Source organism: Corella eumyota, chromosome 7, assembly GCF_963082875.1.
Source record: "Corella eumyota chromosome 7, kaCorEumy4.1, whole genome shotgun sequence".
In the NCBI taxonomy this organism is placed as follows: Eukaryota; Metazoa; Chordata; class Ascidiacea; order Phlebobranchia; family Corellidae; genus Corella; species Corella eumyota.
In genome coordinates, this window is record NC_137496.1 from 3,778,425 (window position 1) to 3,794,808 (window position 16,384).

At 31.7% G+C, this 16,384-nt stretch overlaps 3 protein-coding genes across 3 annotated transcripts; 2 read left to right on the plus strand and 1 right to left on the minus strand.

Annotated features, from left to right (window-relative positions):
* Positions 1–3: 3 nt before the first annotated feature.
* LOC145759015 (glycine amidinotransferase, mitochondrial-like) lies at positions 4–2,059 on the minus strand. The gene is made up of 7 exons (XM_082572731.1): positions 1,963–2,059; positions 1,668–1,861; positions 1,439–1,576; positions 683–847; positions 541–604; positions 352–468; positions 4–113 (listed from the first exon to the last, which is right to left on the minus strand). The coding sequence occupies exons 1-7, from the start codon at positions 2,057–2,059 to the stop codon at positions 4–6; spliced, it is 885 nt and encodes a 294-aa protein (XP_082428857.1).
* A 1,368-nt stretch (positions 2,060–3,427) lies between these two features.
* On the plus strand, positions 3,428–9,861 carry LOC145759702 (chromosome transmission fidelity protein 18 homolog). The gene is made up of 22 exons (XM_082573552.1): positions 3,428–3,518; positions 3,635–3,844; positions 3,937–4,027; positions 4,231–4,337; positions 4,492–4,634; positions 4,718–4,810; positions 4,929–5,201; positions 5,683–5,850; positions 6,285–6,415; positions 6,509–6,632; positions 6,876–7,000; positions 7,098–7,191; positions 7,299–7,423; positions 7,558–7,662; positions 7,772–7,904; positions 7,995–8,219; positions 8,588–8,737; positions 8,870–9,000; positions 9,079–9,229; positions 9,329–9,442; positions 9,516–9,582; positions 9,648–9,861. Exons 1-22 carry the CDS (start codon positions 3,428–3,430, stop codon positions 9,767–9,769), a joined length of 2,973 nt encoding a protein of 990 aa, XP_082429678.1. The 3' UTR covers positions 9,770–9,861.
* A 543-nt stretch (positions 9,862–10,404) lies between these two features.
* Positions 10,405–16,374, plus strand: LOC145758910 (leukocyte receptor cluster member 8 homolog). The gene is made up of 16 exons (XM_082572602.1): positions 10,405–10,571; positions 10,782–10,994; positions 11,075–11,342; positions 11,437–11,579; positions 11,638–11,717; positions 11,898–12,041; positions 12,268–12,381; positions 12,486–12,563; positions 12,737–12,920; positions 13,005–13,147; positions 13,481–13,574; positions 13,643–13,759; positions 13,872–13,940; positions 14,041–14,173; positions 14,337–14,544; positions 14,949–16,374. The coding sequence occupies exons 1-16, from the start codon at positions 10,476–10,478 to the stop codon at positions 15,100–15,102; spliced, it is 2,238 nt and encodes a 745-aa protein (XP_082428728.1). The 5' UTR covers positions 10,405–10,475; the 3' UTR covers positions 15,103–16,374.
* The last annotated feature ends 10 nt before the right edge of the window (positions 16,375–16,384 follow it).

Below are 16,384 nucleotides of genomic sequence, written 5' to 3' on the forward strand. Positions count from 1 at the left end.
CGCTTATAGGTAAGATAGTAGTTCTCCTTTTCTTCTAACGTCGGTTGTCCAGCAGTGAAATCCTCCACCAAGAGAATTTGCAAAACGAATGCTCACAGGCACAGTCTTAATACCTAAAACAAATCAATTATTAAATAGGTAGGTTAAGAAAGATATGTTTTTTTAAGCTTCATTCATAACATCAATTTATAGGCTTTCAAGTAATGCTCCAGCTATAGGGTCAAAATTGTGCTTTAATCAATAGGTCATAAAAACCTATTAAGTCATGCTATAGCTGGAGCCAAAATCGTGATTTAATTAATAGTTTATAGACTTATATTAAGTCATGTTTAATTAATAATTCCTGCTTACCTAGACTATGAAACATTTTGATCGTGGGTATTTCGTTTTTGTCGCACATGACCCGATTTTCGTCTAGCATCAAAACATTCATGCTCAACCATTTGCTTGACATCCAAAGGGGATGGCCTATATACAAATAATATTAAAAAAGGTAAGGATTTTGTTGGTATGGTAAAATAGTAAACGAAATAAATCTACTGTCTGGCATAGCTGGATTCGGTGCTTTAACCAACTTCCATCCTGCTTTTTGAAACATTTTTATCTGAAAGAAAATGAATAACGTACATATAATAAAAGGTTAGCACATGTTTTGGGTATTAAAATGTTAAAGTAAACGTACTTGGTTACATGGTCTGTCAGGATTTACAATTGCGAGGCCAGGCCCAATAATATTGAATGTTGCATCGATATGCATAGGATTCGGGTCTTTAAACGACAAAACATGAATGTTGTACTTTGGCCCTAAATGTCGTCGCATCCACTCAATACCAAAATAATTAGTGACCTTTGTAAACAAAAACATTTAATTAAAATGATTTTTCAAGAGTTCGTATGCACTTAGCTCAATTATTTGGGAGGTAGTTTACAATTACATTAAAATATTGTGACGAGTACTTGGAATTTGAAGATGAAATACGCTTTGTTATCTATAAACATATTAATTGGAGTGTCTTAAAAAGATGTTTTGCACTACCAAAACCATAGTAATGTGACACCTTTTTAAAAATGGACTTTAATCTGTCTCAGGTTATGTACATTTGCTTAGTTGCTAAATGAATTGTTTCCGTGATAATTTAAAATAGAATTTTACTTTATAACGCGAGTCAAGGTTAAATAAATATTCGTGTCTTTTTTCTAAAAAGCATTGTGTCATCTTTACTTCAAGTTAAACGCATGGGTTTAGTCACGTTTTCAAAGTTTAGCGACGCCAATGTTAGTTACATAGTCGCAACCCCTTGACCTTACGCAAACCTTGACTGTATTTTAATTATAGCAACTACAAGAACTGTAATAATTTCGAAATTTTATTTGGACTGTGTTTGTTTTAAAACACTATTTGTATATAACCTGTGTGTATAGTTTTAGTGCAAAATACCTGGCTTCGTTGTACAAAAATATCGGTGCCTGCTCTCATAAAATCAGCAGCGTCGAAACAAGGTTCAAATTCCGTGGTTACAAATTTTCCACTAAGTGCAAGCTTATGTCGATCCTCGACGTTTTGCATAGGATAATTCTGTAAAAAAATGTTTTTTTTATTAGGTAGGCTATTTGTGAAATTAATTTTTTTTTGCCAGGATATTCATTTACATATGTTAAAAAATTACCTGGTCATAAAGTTCATCGCTCATCTGCGGCTTTGGGGGCGTTGTCCATTTAGCACCCGCCTCAAAGTATTCTTTTAGCAAACTTCTGTACGCCCTGTACTCGAAAAACCTGGACCTCCAGGCCATCGGAGCTTCAATAATCTCATCACCAATCGTTATGAGAATATCTCTCGGCATGGCGGCATACAATCCAGCTGAGTACATAAAATATATACAGTGCTATTCCAGTTAGAGTGTTTAATAAGTAAGTATTCTTTGTATTTAAAAGGGAAAGTATCATATCATGTGTAGTTACTTGGCGATTTAAAATCGGGAGTTTCGAATTTTTTGCTCCAATCAATCGTGTCCGGTCTTTTCACGACAATTCCTTCCTGTTTCAATATGTTACACATTTCCTCGGTTTCTAAGATTGCTTTCCTGACATGCTCTTCCGGAAAACCTTTTCCGGACCACTTCTTAAAAAAATCCCAATACTTTTCGCTCGTGTTTGCCTAAAACATATGTAGTTTATTTCCTATCCTAGTCTTAAAAAATGTTTGTTTATCTTCCGTTTACACTACTAACTTTACGTAAAAAGGAAATGGTACCTTTACTTCTACAGATAACTCAGGAACACAGGCATTGTCAGGTCTTCCAACAATTACTTCTTCCAGCGGATCCCATTCGTTATGAGAAGAAACAACCGGCGATTTGGATTCAGTCTAATTAAAAACAAACTTGATTAATACAAAAAAACTAGCAACATATATTTTTTTACTGTCAAATTTAAAATAAAAGCCTTACAAACCTCAATAACAGGGTTGCTGGCAAAATAACTCAGTTGTCTTTTTGCGACAGATGTCAACGTAATGTCCTTTCTGCGATTCTGTAAAAATTTTAAAAATTGAGTAAATTTTTACAAAAATTAACAGCAACTGTTTAAATATGTTAACTTAAATCTTTTAACTTACTTTTAACTGAAAAGTTCCAACCGAGTTTCTTCCCCTCGGTAACGCTATTCCAAAGGTAATCAGACGCATACTTTTTTTAAATAGGTTGGTTTAAATAAATCTAGTTATAAAAACGCAAATAATGATCCAACTATATACTATTAAGGTAATTAACAAATCGGTTATACTGATTCAATCACATGACAAATACTACAAGCTGAACGGAACTATTCAAAAAAAAATATGACTGGCTATTAATAACTCCTTTTAATAAAGACAATCCATTTTAATAAAGACAATAACTAAAAAACATTTAAATCCTTTTAATAAAGACCATAACTAAAAAACTTTAGTTCATATTTATATGTAGACCGCACATTACGGAGAACAAACAAACTAAACCACAATAATTTACACAAGTATTTTCTTAATACAAATACTATAAGTTACATCACTTTTAAATGTACGAAATATATGTAGGCCACTTTCGTGTTTAAAAACAAATAAAACAATTTAACCTGCATATAAATGCTTTTAGAATATGACATTTGTTGTATATTATTATTATTACAAAATTATACATTTAATTACTTTAGCATCAGAGTTATCGAAATTATAAGACTCTGTTTAACCCAGCTAACTAAATCTATTTGAGTGTTTTGATCAAACCTTTTAGTAAGCTTAGTTAAACCTTTTTTTATATTTTCCGAAAACAAAATGATTTCGAACAATTCCGGAAATTCATGGAAACGTATTCCGTCTTTTTTGCTACTCCGCATTGGGAATTTACCCGCCAATTATTTCTTATTTTAAAACAGGTTAAAAGTTAAAATGGAATTTCAATGTGATGATGGTTTTGATGAAAATGAATATTTTGAATCACAATACGCCGATGAATTAGCTGCGTTTGACGACTTTGAAGGTAGGAGTTTGTTTATTTTTGCATTTTTTGATTAAAGTTATCTGGTTATTAGATAATCTAATAATAATCAATATTTTTAATTTGACAAATTTGTAAACTAATAAATCCAACTTAAGATGGAGGTAACAAAGAAATATCCCAAACGGACAAGGAAAATTCTCAGCCAAATAGTAATGAACAGCTAAACAAAAATGATCTTAAAGATTTAGAAAAATCTTGCAATAAACGAAGAAAATTATTTTCAAGCGATGAAGTCAAAGAAAATAATTTTGATGATCTTGAACAAGAAAATGACTTAGTTATCGATGAAGCAGTTATTTCAATGTGTAAGTTATTCTAGTAATACTGTAATAACAAATTTATAACTGTTTTTTATAGTGTTATAGTTTCATATGCTAACAGCTTTTTAATTCTTTAGCCCCACTACGTAAAAAACCAAGATTGGAAAAAAAGAGAAAATTAAATCTACCAACAACATTAGATGAAGACAGAGATAGAAAACTAAAAAAGTTTGTAATTTTATTTGTTCATAAGCAAGATTATCAATCGAATATTATTTCTAGTATAAGTTGTGGTGTAGTGGTTAGAACACTTAACTCCACAATATGAGGTTAATGGGGAACTCCCACTGCTTTCACATGGTTTTTAAGTAAAGTTGAGGATAAAAATATATAAACTTAAAAAAACTTATAAAAATTATTTGATTTTTTAGGCAACAAGATCTGCTTCGACAAAACTGTATGTCAACACCACAGCTGATTGCTAAGATTAAAACCTACAAAGATAACAGGCACAACACTGAAAACCTACTTTCTGAAGGTTAATTACTAAAATCTCCAAAGCTGACAATTAAAAATAATTTAAAATTAAGTTATGTTGAATATTATTTTTGTTTTTTTTAAGATATGTTTTTATAAATGTATTCTATCAATAATAAAATTCATTTTTACTTTTTTGTGATATTTTAACATAGTTAGTGGCAGTGAAAAAGTAAAACCTCGAATTGAGTTGACAAAAGTTTTGTCGTGTCCACCTAACCACAGCGAATATGTTGCTGCTACGTCATCAGATGGTCTAAGATGCTACATGAGACTGAGATCGCTGGATAAAATAAAGGTGCAAAATAAATAAAAATTTTGAAAATGCCTGTTATTTTTTTGGTGATTTTTGTAAGTTGAAAAAATGATTTTATTTTTTAGTTATCAGAGGAAAGTAATTTAATCAAAGGGGCAAAATCGAAACAGCTTTTACCTTATACTATGGCTGAACTAAGGCAATCAATATTCGAAAAGGTAAGCTCTACAAAGCCTTCAGTTGTTAAATTATAGTAATTTGTAGAATTTAGCTATAAAAAGCCCGTGTTCATATAATAAATCTGTGTTTTAACGTTTATCTTAACATTTTAAACAGCAAGAAGCAGATGCTATCCAAAGATCACGAGATCTTACACAACAAACCCGCAGTGACACTCTAGCTTTTAATGCTGAAGATTCAATCACAAGACAGGTGACTGCTGATTCAACTTTAACATCCATAATGGACACCACTATGACATCATCAGTAAACACGACAGTGAATAATACTGATGACGAGGGGGTGTACAGCGGGGAAGAGACCCCAAAAGATGCATTGTGGGTGAATAAGTTTGCACCTACGCACTACACTCACTTGTTAAGTGATGAGGTATTTTTTTTAAACTTTGAATTTTTTTAAAATTGATTTTTTTGTATATACACCAATCATATCTTAGTTAAGTTTATCACCAAAAAGGTTCTGTGAGGGTTAAAAAATTTTATTCTAGGTTATTATCTTCAGCTTAGTGACATTGTCTGACTGTATGGTATGATCATTTTTAACATTGGATCGGCAGTGTGGTGTAGTGGTAAGAACACTTGGCTTCATTACATGAGGTCCTGGGTTTAATCTTAATTGCTCTCATGCTGTAGCGCTCTCGAGTAAGGTGCTATAGACGGTATAACTTCTTGCTAAGCCAATACTTAAACAGCAGCATAATTATCAGGCAATTATAATCTCTAGTATCCTAACTGATGTTACCCTATGTTAGGACCGTGAAGTCGACCTACCCACATCGAGGATAAACAAAAGTAAAAAAATTGGCAATTATATTCAGATATCTAATGTTAATTACAATCTACTTATGCAGAATGTCAACAGGACCTTGTTAAAGTGGTTGAAAATGTGGGACAAGGTTGTGTTTGGAAGAGATTTCAAACCAAGAAAAACACCAGAAAAGGAAAATAATCAATTTCAATTTAAAAACAAAAACGATTTCAAGGCAAAGTTCATGAATAACCAAAACAAATTAACCGGGGTAAAAATAACTAGTAATTAAAAAATCTGCTAATTTTGAACTTATTTATTGAACAAGCATTTTCAAAAATTTTAAAAAGTTTTATATATTTACTTTACACCGGCAGCGTGGTGTAGTGGTAAGAACACTTGCTACACCACACATGAGGTTGTGGGTTCAATCCCCACTGCTCTTATGCTGTAGCGCCCTTAAGTAAGGCGCTATAAACAGTATGAATTCCTGCTAAGCCAGCACTAAATCAGCAGCATAATTACCGGGCAATTATAATCTATAATATCCCAAACTGCTACAGGCAACTTGGGACTAGTTTGGAGTAACTGATGTACTCTATGTTTAGGTCGCACATTCGATCGATCTTCCCACACTGAGGATAAAGATATAAAAAAAAAATTTATGGAAAAATATTATTTTCAATTATTATTGAATTTATTTAGGACTTTGATGAGCATGGAAGGCCTCACTTAAAAGCTGCTTTATTACATGGACCACCAGGCTTAGGAAAAACTACACTAGCTCACATTATAGCAAGACATGCTGGGTATCATGTAGTGGAAATGAATGCTAGGTAAGTTATTTACCTAAACCAATTTTGTAGTTATGCTTGAATGTGATAATTGATCTTACCTTTGATTTTTTTCATTTTGAAATTTTTTTTAAGTGATGATCGTAGTGCAGAAGTGTTCAAGAGAAAGTTAGAAGAAACCACCCAAATGAAATCAGTTTTGGGATCGGATCAACGTCCAAATTGTTTGATCATCGACGAAATAGATGGCGCTCCACAAGTTCGTTTTATTTTTTGTATTTATTTCATTTTTTTATATATTTATCCTCGATGTGGGGATTTTATAAATTATATTTACCTGATAAGCTGCTGATTAAGTATTGTTCAGCAGTAGTTTATTATAGCGCCTACTCAAAGGCACTACAGCAGGAGAGCATTGGGGATCAAACCCATGACGTCATGTATTGAAATATTTCTTTTGCTGCAGTTTACAATTTACACACAAAGACTTCTTTTTTATCAGGCTGCTATCAATATTCTGTTAAATGCAATTAACAAAACCAAGAAGCCAGATCCAAAGAAAAAGAAGTCAAAAAAGAGTCCAACGGGAATACTTTTGAGACCCATTATTTGCATATGCAATGATCTGTAAGTAATTTTTTTCCTTGTACCCGTATATAGTTGTCTATTACCACCACCAAATACTTGTGTATGGGATCTAATTTTTAATTTTTGTTTATGATAGATATACACCAGCGCTTAGAATGTTCCGGCAACAAAGTTTGCTTCTTCAATTTCCACCTACGACAACTGGAAGATTGGCATCTAGACTAGTCCAGGTATTTTTAAAACCCTCACAGACAGCTGTAAAAAAAAGCAAACTATAACTTTAATTTTTATTTCTTAATAATGAAATTTATTAACTAATATTATAATCTGTTTATAGATGTGTAGAGTACAACATTTTAGCTGTGATATGACAAGCTTGTTGGCCTTATGTGAAAAATCTGGCAATGATATAAGAACCTGCATAAACACTCTACAGTTTGTACAATCCAAGGGAACCAAACAGTAAGTGTCATATCAATATACTAAGTTTCACTTTAAAACTCTTCTAGGTCAAAATGTACTTAGAGTCTGCGGTCATGAAGTTTGTTTAAATATTTATCTGAGGTTTTATGTTAATGGTAATTTTTTGTGCACAGGCTTACAGTTGATATGGTAAAGAACATGTCGATTGGTCAGAAAGATCAGCACAAATCCATCTTTTATGTCTGGAACGAACTCTTTCAAATGCCCAAAAACAAAAGGTAGTGCAATATATTTTTAGCCACAAAATTCAAATATTTATCTTAATTTATCTAATTTGGCCATAGGGTTAATTTTAAAAGTAAACTTTCTTATTTTATTTATTTGTAGGAAAATGGATATGGATTCGGAATCTGTTCAACAGGGAATTTTAGAAGGAGCAAAAGTATCGCAATTCTCATTCAGATTTTATCACATATTTAATGTTGTTTCATCTAACGGAGAATACCAGAAAACCCTTGAAGTAAATTAAACAAAAAATCTGTTTCTTAAATACAAAAATATTAACATGCAAAAAAAGGAAAAACTTTTAAATTACATATTTAATTTTTAGGGTGTTTTCGATAACTTTCTTAACATGAAGTTCAAGGACCATTGCCTTCAAGCAGTGAACAAGGGTTATGAATGGTTAATACTTTACGACCAGCTCCAAGTTGCAACCTCACAACGACAAGAATGGGTCATGCAAAGATACATTCCCTTCCTGTTTGTGGCTTATCATTTATTGTTTGCGTGTATTCGGCCGCCTAAGATTCTGTTTCCACAAGCTAAACAAGAGGTAGGCAGTTTAATCTTTCATAAATAAATAACTTTCTTTATGTTGGGTTAGTATAGTGTCACAGTACTGACTTCCCACCCTAAACATAAGTTGTTAAGTCAATTATAATCTATAATATTTCAAACTGCCAAAGGCAACTCAAGACTGGGTCAAGTAACCGATGTTACTCTATGTATAGGTCGTGAAGTCGACCTTTACACATCGAGAAGAAATATATATATTAAAAAAAGTTAAGTAACCATTATCACTTTTAGTATTGTATTAACCTTTAGTTTTGGGCTTGAGAGTTACTATTTAAGTTCACAAATTTCTTAATAATGCTACAATATTCACCAAATTAATTTGAAACTTTTGCTTGATTTTTTTAGAATTTCTTAAAACTTCAAAAAAGTACAAACCTAATGACCTCCATGTTTATGGACATGTCACCTCAAACAAAATGTTTCACTTCATCTAACGTTGCAGTAACTGACCTCTTACCAAATTTATTGTCCATCATGACACCTAAATTACGAACTGTAAGTCAGCTTTAACATTTATATAATCTTGAAACATTAATTTAAAATCTTATGTGTTAAGTGTAATTTAAATGCTAGTGCAAGCATAAATTACAATATTAGTTATAAATTTTAAGTGTCTTTACTATGTAGGTCAACATGCAATTGTACAGTGCCTTAGAAAAGAAACAACTCAGTGATTTAGTCGGAGCCATGATGTCTTACAATCTTACTTACACCCAACAAAAGAATGCAGAGGGACAATACAACTACGTCATGGAACCGTAAATACCCAAAATTATCCTGAATATATTTAAGGTTCTTACAAATTTTCCATTAAAATTTATGTTCTTGTTGTTTAGTAATATGGAGGAGGTTTGCCAGTTTAATGAGCCGGGTGAAAAAGCAAAAACTTCGCTGTCCTACGGCATCAAGCAGATCATCTCAAAGGAAGTGGAGAGCGAAAAGATGAGGAGAAGTGAAATAATGTTGCGTGGAAAGGAGGAGGCAAAAGTAAGAAATTGTTCAAATTTTCAGTAGAGCAATCCAGATTTAAAATTGAATACATTACAAATACCTAAACATATTTGTTTATTTTAACCTGTGCTACAGGTTTCAAAGGTTCAACCAGTTGAAAAAAGCAAGCCTGTTACTGATAAACCAAGCGTTCCAAACCATTTACAACGATTAGAAACCAGCATTATGGCAGCTCCAATACCAGATAAGGTACTACTTAATAAACCATAATTAATATGAGTTTCTTATTCTTACTTGATTATTTTTTATCATTTTTTTGTAGCCGGTTTTCAATTTCTTTAGCAAGTTTAAGAAAATCAAAAAGCTAGATCAAGAAGGAAACGAAAGGGGTTTGTTTTAAAATTTAAATAATTTTATATTTGAGACAAATTACTACAACAAATTCTTCTTTTAGTTCGGCCAAAGACAATTGAAGTTAGTGATCCAGGGATTGGAAACAGTCAACTTTGGTTTAAATATAATGAAGGTTATTCTAAAGCTGTTCACAAGACTTTATACATCAAAGACTTTAAATGATATTCTTCTTTTTATTACTTGTATTTTTCTCTGATAAATAAAACTTTATTTCTTCTCCTTTCTGGCTCTTATTATTTTATTTAAATAAACAACTGCCCTTTGATCGGTTATATAAGCTTAACCTTTTAAAATAAATGTATTTAAAAGAAGTTTAACAATGTTTTTAGTCTTCTTTTGAGGACCAGAACCTTTCAAAATGAAAACTTTTCAAAGGTTAATGAATGTGAAAAATAATGAACAGTATGCGACCGGCACTATGACTTTTTTGTTATATGTTAGCTACTCTTACGTATGTTAGAAGGAAAATATAAACGATCATCTTAATACCTAAAGTTTTTTAATCGTTTAGTTGAATATATAAAAAAAAGTAAAATATCAGACCTGCATTGAGGATAATTAAATTTGTTTATATTCAATCTGATTGGCCAAAAAACCCTGTGACGTCAGATCATTCTGCCCTTTTTTGTTGTCAATCGTAACGAAGCAAGGTTTCGCAGACTTGTTTTTAATCTAGCCCAATTTTAATCAAAGGCTGTTTTATATCTTTTAATTATTTAAAACTATTAAAGTTGCTTGCTAAATTATGGTTAGTATTTAAGATTATATGTTGACTTTTTATTTTTTTTCTAGGTTTTTAGAATAAGAAAATTTATTTAAAGATAGTTAGTGTTAAGTAAAATAAGTTTAATCTAAGCAGGTACAGATCATGGACGTTCCGCCCTCAAATGAAGGAGATATTCCCGCCTGGGAAAAAGCAAGAAAGGCACTGGACGAAATAAAAGGCGAAAACAAGAATGATATGGTAAACAAATTTATTTCAAATTAAATTTTGCTACAACGCCTACAACTTTGTTTGATTATTCTTACACTGTCACATGTTGTCAGACTGTGTCAAAAACTGACAGTTAAAAATAAAAAATAGCTTTCTGCTCCTTGTATTTTGCATTTTAAACTAAAATCACAAGCAGACAGCTAAAAGTTTATTTAAATATGGATTTTTGTTTAAATATAGCAGATAAATCAGCAGTACAATCAATACCCTCCGGGAAATCAAATGCCGTTTGGAGGAAATAATTATTACAACCAACAGTGGGGAAACAACCAGTTTGGAGGATACCAACCCTACATGAACGGACTAAGACCCAACAATTATTACAACAACATGTCATATTCACCACAACAGCAACAATACCCTCCCAGAAATAACTTTTGTGGGGGAAATCAGGTATAAATATCATTTTTTTATAGGTCTATTTCACCACTTATTTACACCGTTATATTTTTATTTGGTTTCCTTTTTTGTAGTATGGAAATGGATACAATTCTGGTAACAACAACTGGACGAGTTTTCATGAACCACCCTCGCCAAGATATCGGGGCCAATTTCCTGGAAATCGAGGTGCAGCAAACATGCTCCCATCTGAACCCCGTTACCCTCGGCCGGTACCTCCCCCTTCAAGTTATGCAGATGCAGTTAAGAACGATAGACCCCCACCCCAACCAGTGCCACCCCCTATGCCTTATAATATGAATAAACCTTTAGGGTTTCCACGAAATAATAAACAAGAAACAGGTAAATCAAATTACTTAATTGATCTTATTATGTTTTAAATATTTAAAGGAGTATTTTTGTAGTAATTTTTATATTTTGTTACCCTCTTTTTTAGGTGGCATTCGTTTTAACATTGACACCAAACCGAAGTTTCACAAGTTTGCCCCCCCTTTACCCAAAGAATCTCCTACAATTATTTCACCCCGAGAGACCACGCCCCCTCCTGGAACGGAAGAAAAAGTTGAAGAAACCAAAAATGTAAGTCAGCACCAACTTTTTATTAGTTTTAAAACTACAGACATTTTTTTACTCTTAGACACCTACACCAACTGACAAGCCAGAAAGCAAAGATGACAATGCCAAAAATCCACAAGCCTCGTGGCCTCCTACATTAATGTATGTACTTCACAAAGTTAATCATTATCTATATTTAAATAAAATTTAAATCGTTCCTGAAAATGTCATCAGTTGGACTTAATTTTGTATGTATATACATGTACATAAAAACAGTTGTATTGTGATATTGTTAAATATGAAACGAAGATTGGTTCCAGTTTATCCTTTCTTTCAAATTAGGGAGTACATACAGCGAGCATTTCAGGCATGTACCAATGAACAAGAAAAAGATCAGACTGAGATGTTTCTTAAAACTCTGCTTAACAACAAAATGAAAGCGGGAAGCGCTCATTCTATTGATTGGTCGAAAGAACCGTTGCCTGTGTAAGTCATTTGTTGAAATTATATCTAAGGAAATCTAATTAAATTAAGTCCCTAGACTAAATAGCTTTGTGTTATAAATGGTGATACATTTTACACCTTTATATTTTAACTGCAAAGTGTTAATTTACTCAAGTTTAGGTTTAAACAAGCTTTAAACTATTATTAGGTTTTCATACTAAGTTAGTTTTAGATAACAAGTTAACATAATGTTTAAACTTTTCTTTAGCGATTTGTTAAAAAAGAAAAACACATCGTCACGATGGAAGCAAATGTCTCAGCAAAAAGACGTAAGAAACACTCCGCCCTGGCAGAGGTTTTCAGATCAAAGAAGGGTATCTAGGTATGACAAATTTAATATTCAAGGCTAAATAACTTGTTAAGCAAAATAACAGAGCATTTAAGGGAGCCTTAAAAGTAGATTTTCATATAATTTTTGTATTTTAGGCGTTATTCAAAAAGTCGGTCACGCAGCAGATCAAGAAGTAGATCTCACTCTCCCAAGCGTAGAAGGTTTCATGACAGGTACTATTTAATTTTACTTTGTTTTTTAAATTATAGTCAAGAATATAAAGTTGCATAACTTTGCTATGCAATGGCTGTCAGTTTAAATTAGCAAATAATTTAGGCGTAGCAATTTTAAAGCTCAGTCTATACTTTAATATAATTATAAATAATTATTTTTTTAATTTTGTCAGTGATTCAAGTAGCAGTGGGAGCAGCAGTCATGCCAGTGAAAGTCATCGCCGAAGTCCCGAATTTATTATCACAAAATCAGCTCACGGCAGGGGCAGGGTTGTAAACAGAGGGGGCAAGGGACGTGGCAGAGGTGGGATCAACACACCAGACAAAGTGACCCCAACGAAACGTGGCAAGAAAAAGGTAACAAAAATTGTTTGAAAATCAAAACGCAATAGTTTTTTTTGTGTTAATAACACATATTAACTAAAAACAATTTAATTTTAGAATAAGAACAAAAAAGCCCCCGTTTTTATGGTTGATGACCCACAAAAAGAATTAAAGAAAGCAAGTAGAGCAAACCGATTTCAAAACACATTTCCACAAAGAAAAGCGAAATTTGAATTATCAATTAACAATTATGATAACAGGTAAATTTGTACATAAAACTGTTGCTGCCTAGGGCACTAAAATACACTGCCATTAAAGAAGGGCTAATATATAATTATCCCTTATATGTATATTTTTGTAAATGGTAAAATATAGGTTACTCAGTATACAATAAACAAACCAAGTTTTAAAATCAAATTTTTTTCACGCTTTAAAATTAAGGTCAAATTAAATATGTAGTTGCCACTTTGAACAAAAGGAAAACTAGATTAATGTTTGCTTTGGACTATGCATACAGACCAATATTGACATAAGCTATATTAAATATATTGAATATATTACGCAACTAACTTCATTATATTTTTTATTTTTAGTGAATATAATTTAGAAGATGTCCAGATAGTGGGCAGTTGTCAAGATATTCTGAAAGATTATTTTCGATTAACTGCAGCCCCTGATCCATCTACTGTAAGTACTTTTAAATTTTTAAATTGTAATTTTTTTAACAACAGTTAAATTGTAATTTTTTTGTATAGGTTCGGCCAGTTCATATTCTAAGAACCTCGCTTGTTAAAGTAAAAGAGGATTACCGAGAAAAAAAGGATTACTTGTATACTTGCAGGCAAATGAAAAGTATAAGGCAGGACTTAACAGTGAGTTATTAAAGTTCCTTTTTAATTTAAGATATATATTACCAAAACTTATTGCACAAATATATAGATAGATAATTTGTGTTTCAAACTCCCTATTTTGTTTTTTTTTTAGGTCCAAGGAGTAAGAAATACTTTTACAGTAGAAGTTTACGAGACCCATGCTAGAATTGCTCTTGAAAAGGTATATGTTATATTCACTACCATTGATCTATTAGCCCAATACCTAGGTAGCCCAATTAATATTTCGAAATTTTTAAAATTTGTTTTGTAAAAATTTGTAGGGCGACCACGAAGAATTTAATCAATGTCAAAATCAGCTTCGTCAGCTTTACAAAGAAGGAGTTGCTTCTAATAATAGAACAGAGTTTCTCGCTTACAGCATTCTCTATTATGTATACACCAAAAACACTACTGGTAATATTACTAACAACTTCCTGTTTTTTTTAAAATGCACATAAAACTAACAATGAAAGTGAAAGAGAACTTGTTCTATAGAATATAGATAATTTTTGTGGATTAAATTTTTTGGGTATTGTATGGTCTCATAGATAAACCAAGCATAATATTCTATGTTTAGATTTGACTAGTGTGCTTTCTTCTATTACACTTGAGCTAAGAAAAGATGAATGCATTTCTCATTCTCTTGCCGTAAGAGATGCTTGGTCTGCAGGCAATTATTATCGATTTTTCAAACTCTACCAATCTGCGCCTAAAATGGGAGGTTATCTTATGGATAAGTTTGCGCCGAGAGAAAGAAAATTAGCGCTACAGAAAATAGTTAAAGCGTATGTATTTATAGGCAACTTTTTATTTTTGCTAAAATTGATCGAAATAACATAAAAAAATTTAATATTGGTTAAATAAATAGTTCCTACAATATGTTAAATTTTTTTACTTTTTTATGTAATGTTAAAGTGTACAACTAATTTATTTATTGTTTTTTTTAACACATTTAAGTTTCAGGTTTATAAAGGTAAGTAAGTTAAAATTGTTTGTTGTTTTTGTTTATTTATTCTAGTTTTTTAGACATAAAAAAGTTCATAACATATTTTTTTTAACATTTTTATATTTGCTTTTAAATATTTTGGATAGTGCTATTTACTCTTAATTTACAATTAGGGACAGATTTACAGGATTAAATAACTGTTTTTTAAGTTCCAAATAACAACAAAGCTCTTTTACTGTTTAGTTTCAAACCTGACGTATCGTTGACTTACATTACAAACATTCTTGCTTTCCCTGACCGAGATGAATGCATGAAATATCTCACTGAATTGGAGATAATTTTAACTCCAGATAAAGAAAAAGTGAACTGTAAAATACCCCAACCCGGTCTTGCATAATGCGTTCAAAGCCCCAAATTTAATTCCATGCCAATATGCTGGCTTATCTTAAGCCTATTATTATATGCATTGCATTCCTAAGTGTTGCTAAGGCTGTTAGATGCAATCTATGGGCTTCTTGGGCTGTGTAGATGTACGCCATTTGGTTGTTATGTTTTTTTGGGTGTTTAAGCCACCTTCTTCATCCTATTAGGTCTATATGAAGATTGGAAATGAGTTTTGGAAGTTGATTCTGTTTCTTATATTTACGAACAATCTAATTTAAGTTGTCATTAAGAGATCATTTTTGAAATAAGTGTCCAAGTTTGGTGCTGTCCTTTGTTGAAATCGGTTTTTAGTTATATTATTTGTTCCCAACTGAAGAAGATTCGAAAAGTAAGTTATTTTGTTTTTGGAAGTCCTTAATCAACAGCTCTTCTATTGCTTCTTTGGAAAACCCCTTTGGGTATTGCCTTGAGTTAAAGTATAATTTAAATCATGTTTTTTGGCCTTGGCTGTTGTTGTGTTAAAGCCGAGTAGTCTTTGAATTTGAGGATTTGTCTTCAATGTTTTGCTTGCTGTCTGTAACTACCATACAGATAAAATAAGGCTGTAGATATTACAAATATAGGGTATGCGGTTTTCTGATTTAAGTAAGTATTTTAAGAAGAAGGATCGCATCTCTAGTCAAGTTTGTTGGGTCAACATATTAGAACATTTTTCATTTATTTTTATTTTGCCAAGCGCTCATCGATTAGCAATGATCACACTGCAACTAAGTGTCATCATGCCCTTTAAAATGTAACATCACTACTGTTTCAAGGTTTATTTTCTAGCAATTTAACAGCACAAGGCCCTTCTATGTAGGAAATTAACAACAAGACAAGAAAGAAAATGGATTGGATGAAAAATAGAATATCTAGTTGGAAGAAATTTATTTTGATCGCAATTTTTCTGTGGCAATTACTGTTTATTTTCGTAAAGTGTTTTTTGGTTGTTAAAAAAGAACATACCGGCATAAATTAAATTATATTTGACTGTTTTCGTTGAGCATAACAATACTTAATTTTTTACCCCCCATGACCCTTTTTTGCAATAACTTGTTTATTTATTAATCTTTTTAGTTTTGGTAAGTATATGGAACAAAATAATGAATTACCTGAAACCTAATATACTGTTTTTCAATAATTTATTTTACTTTAAAAAAGCAAGTTATATATTCTAATTAAGTTTACAATGAAATTTGGGACTCAAACTGTTGTTTTTTAATAAAATTGTTGCTTATTGATGATTACAAAACTGC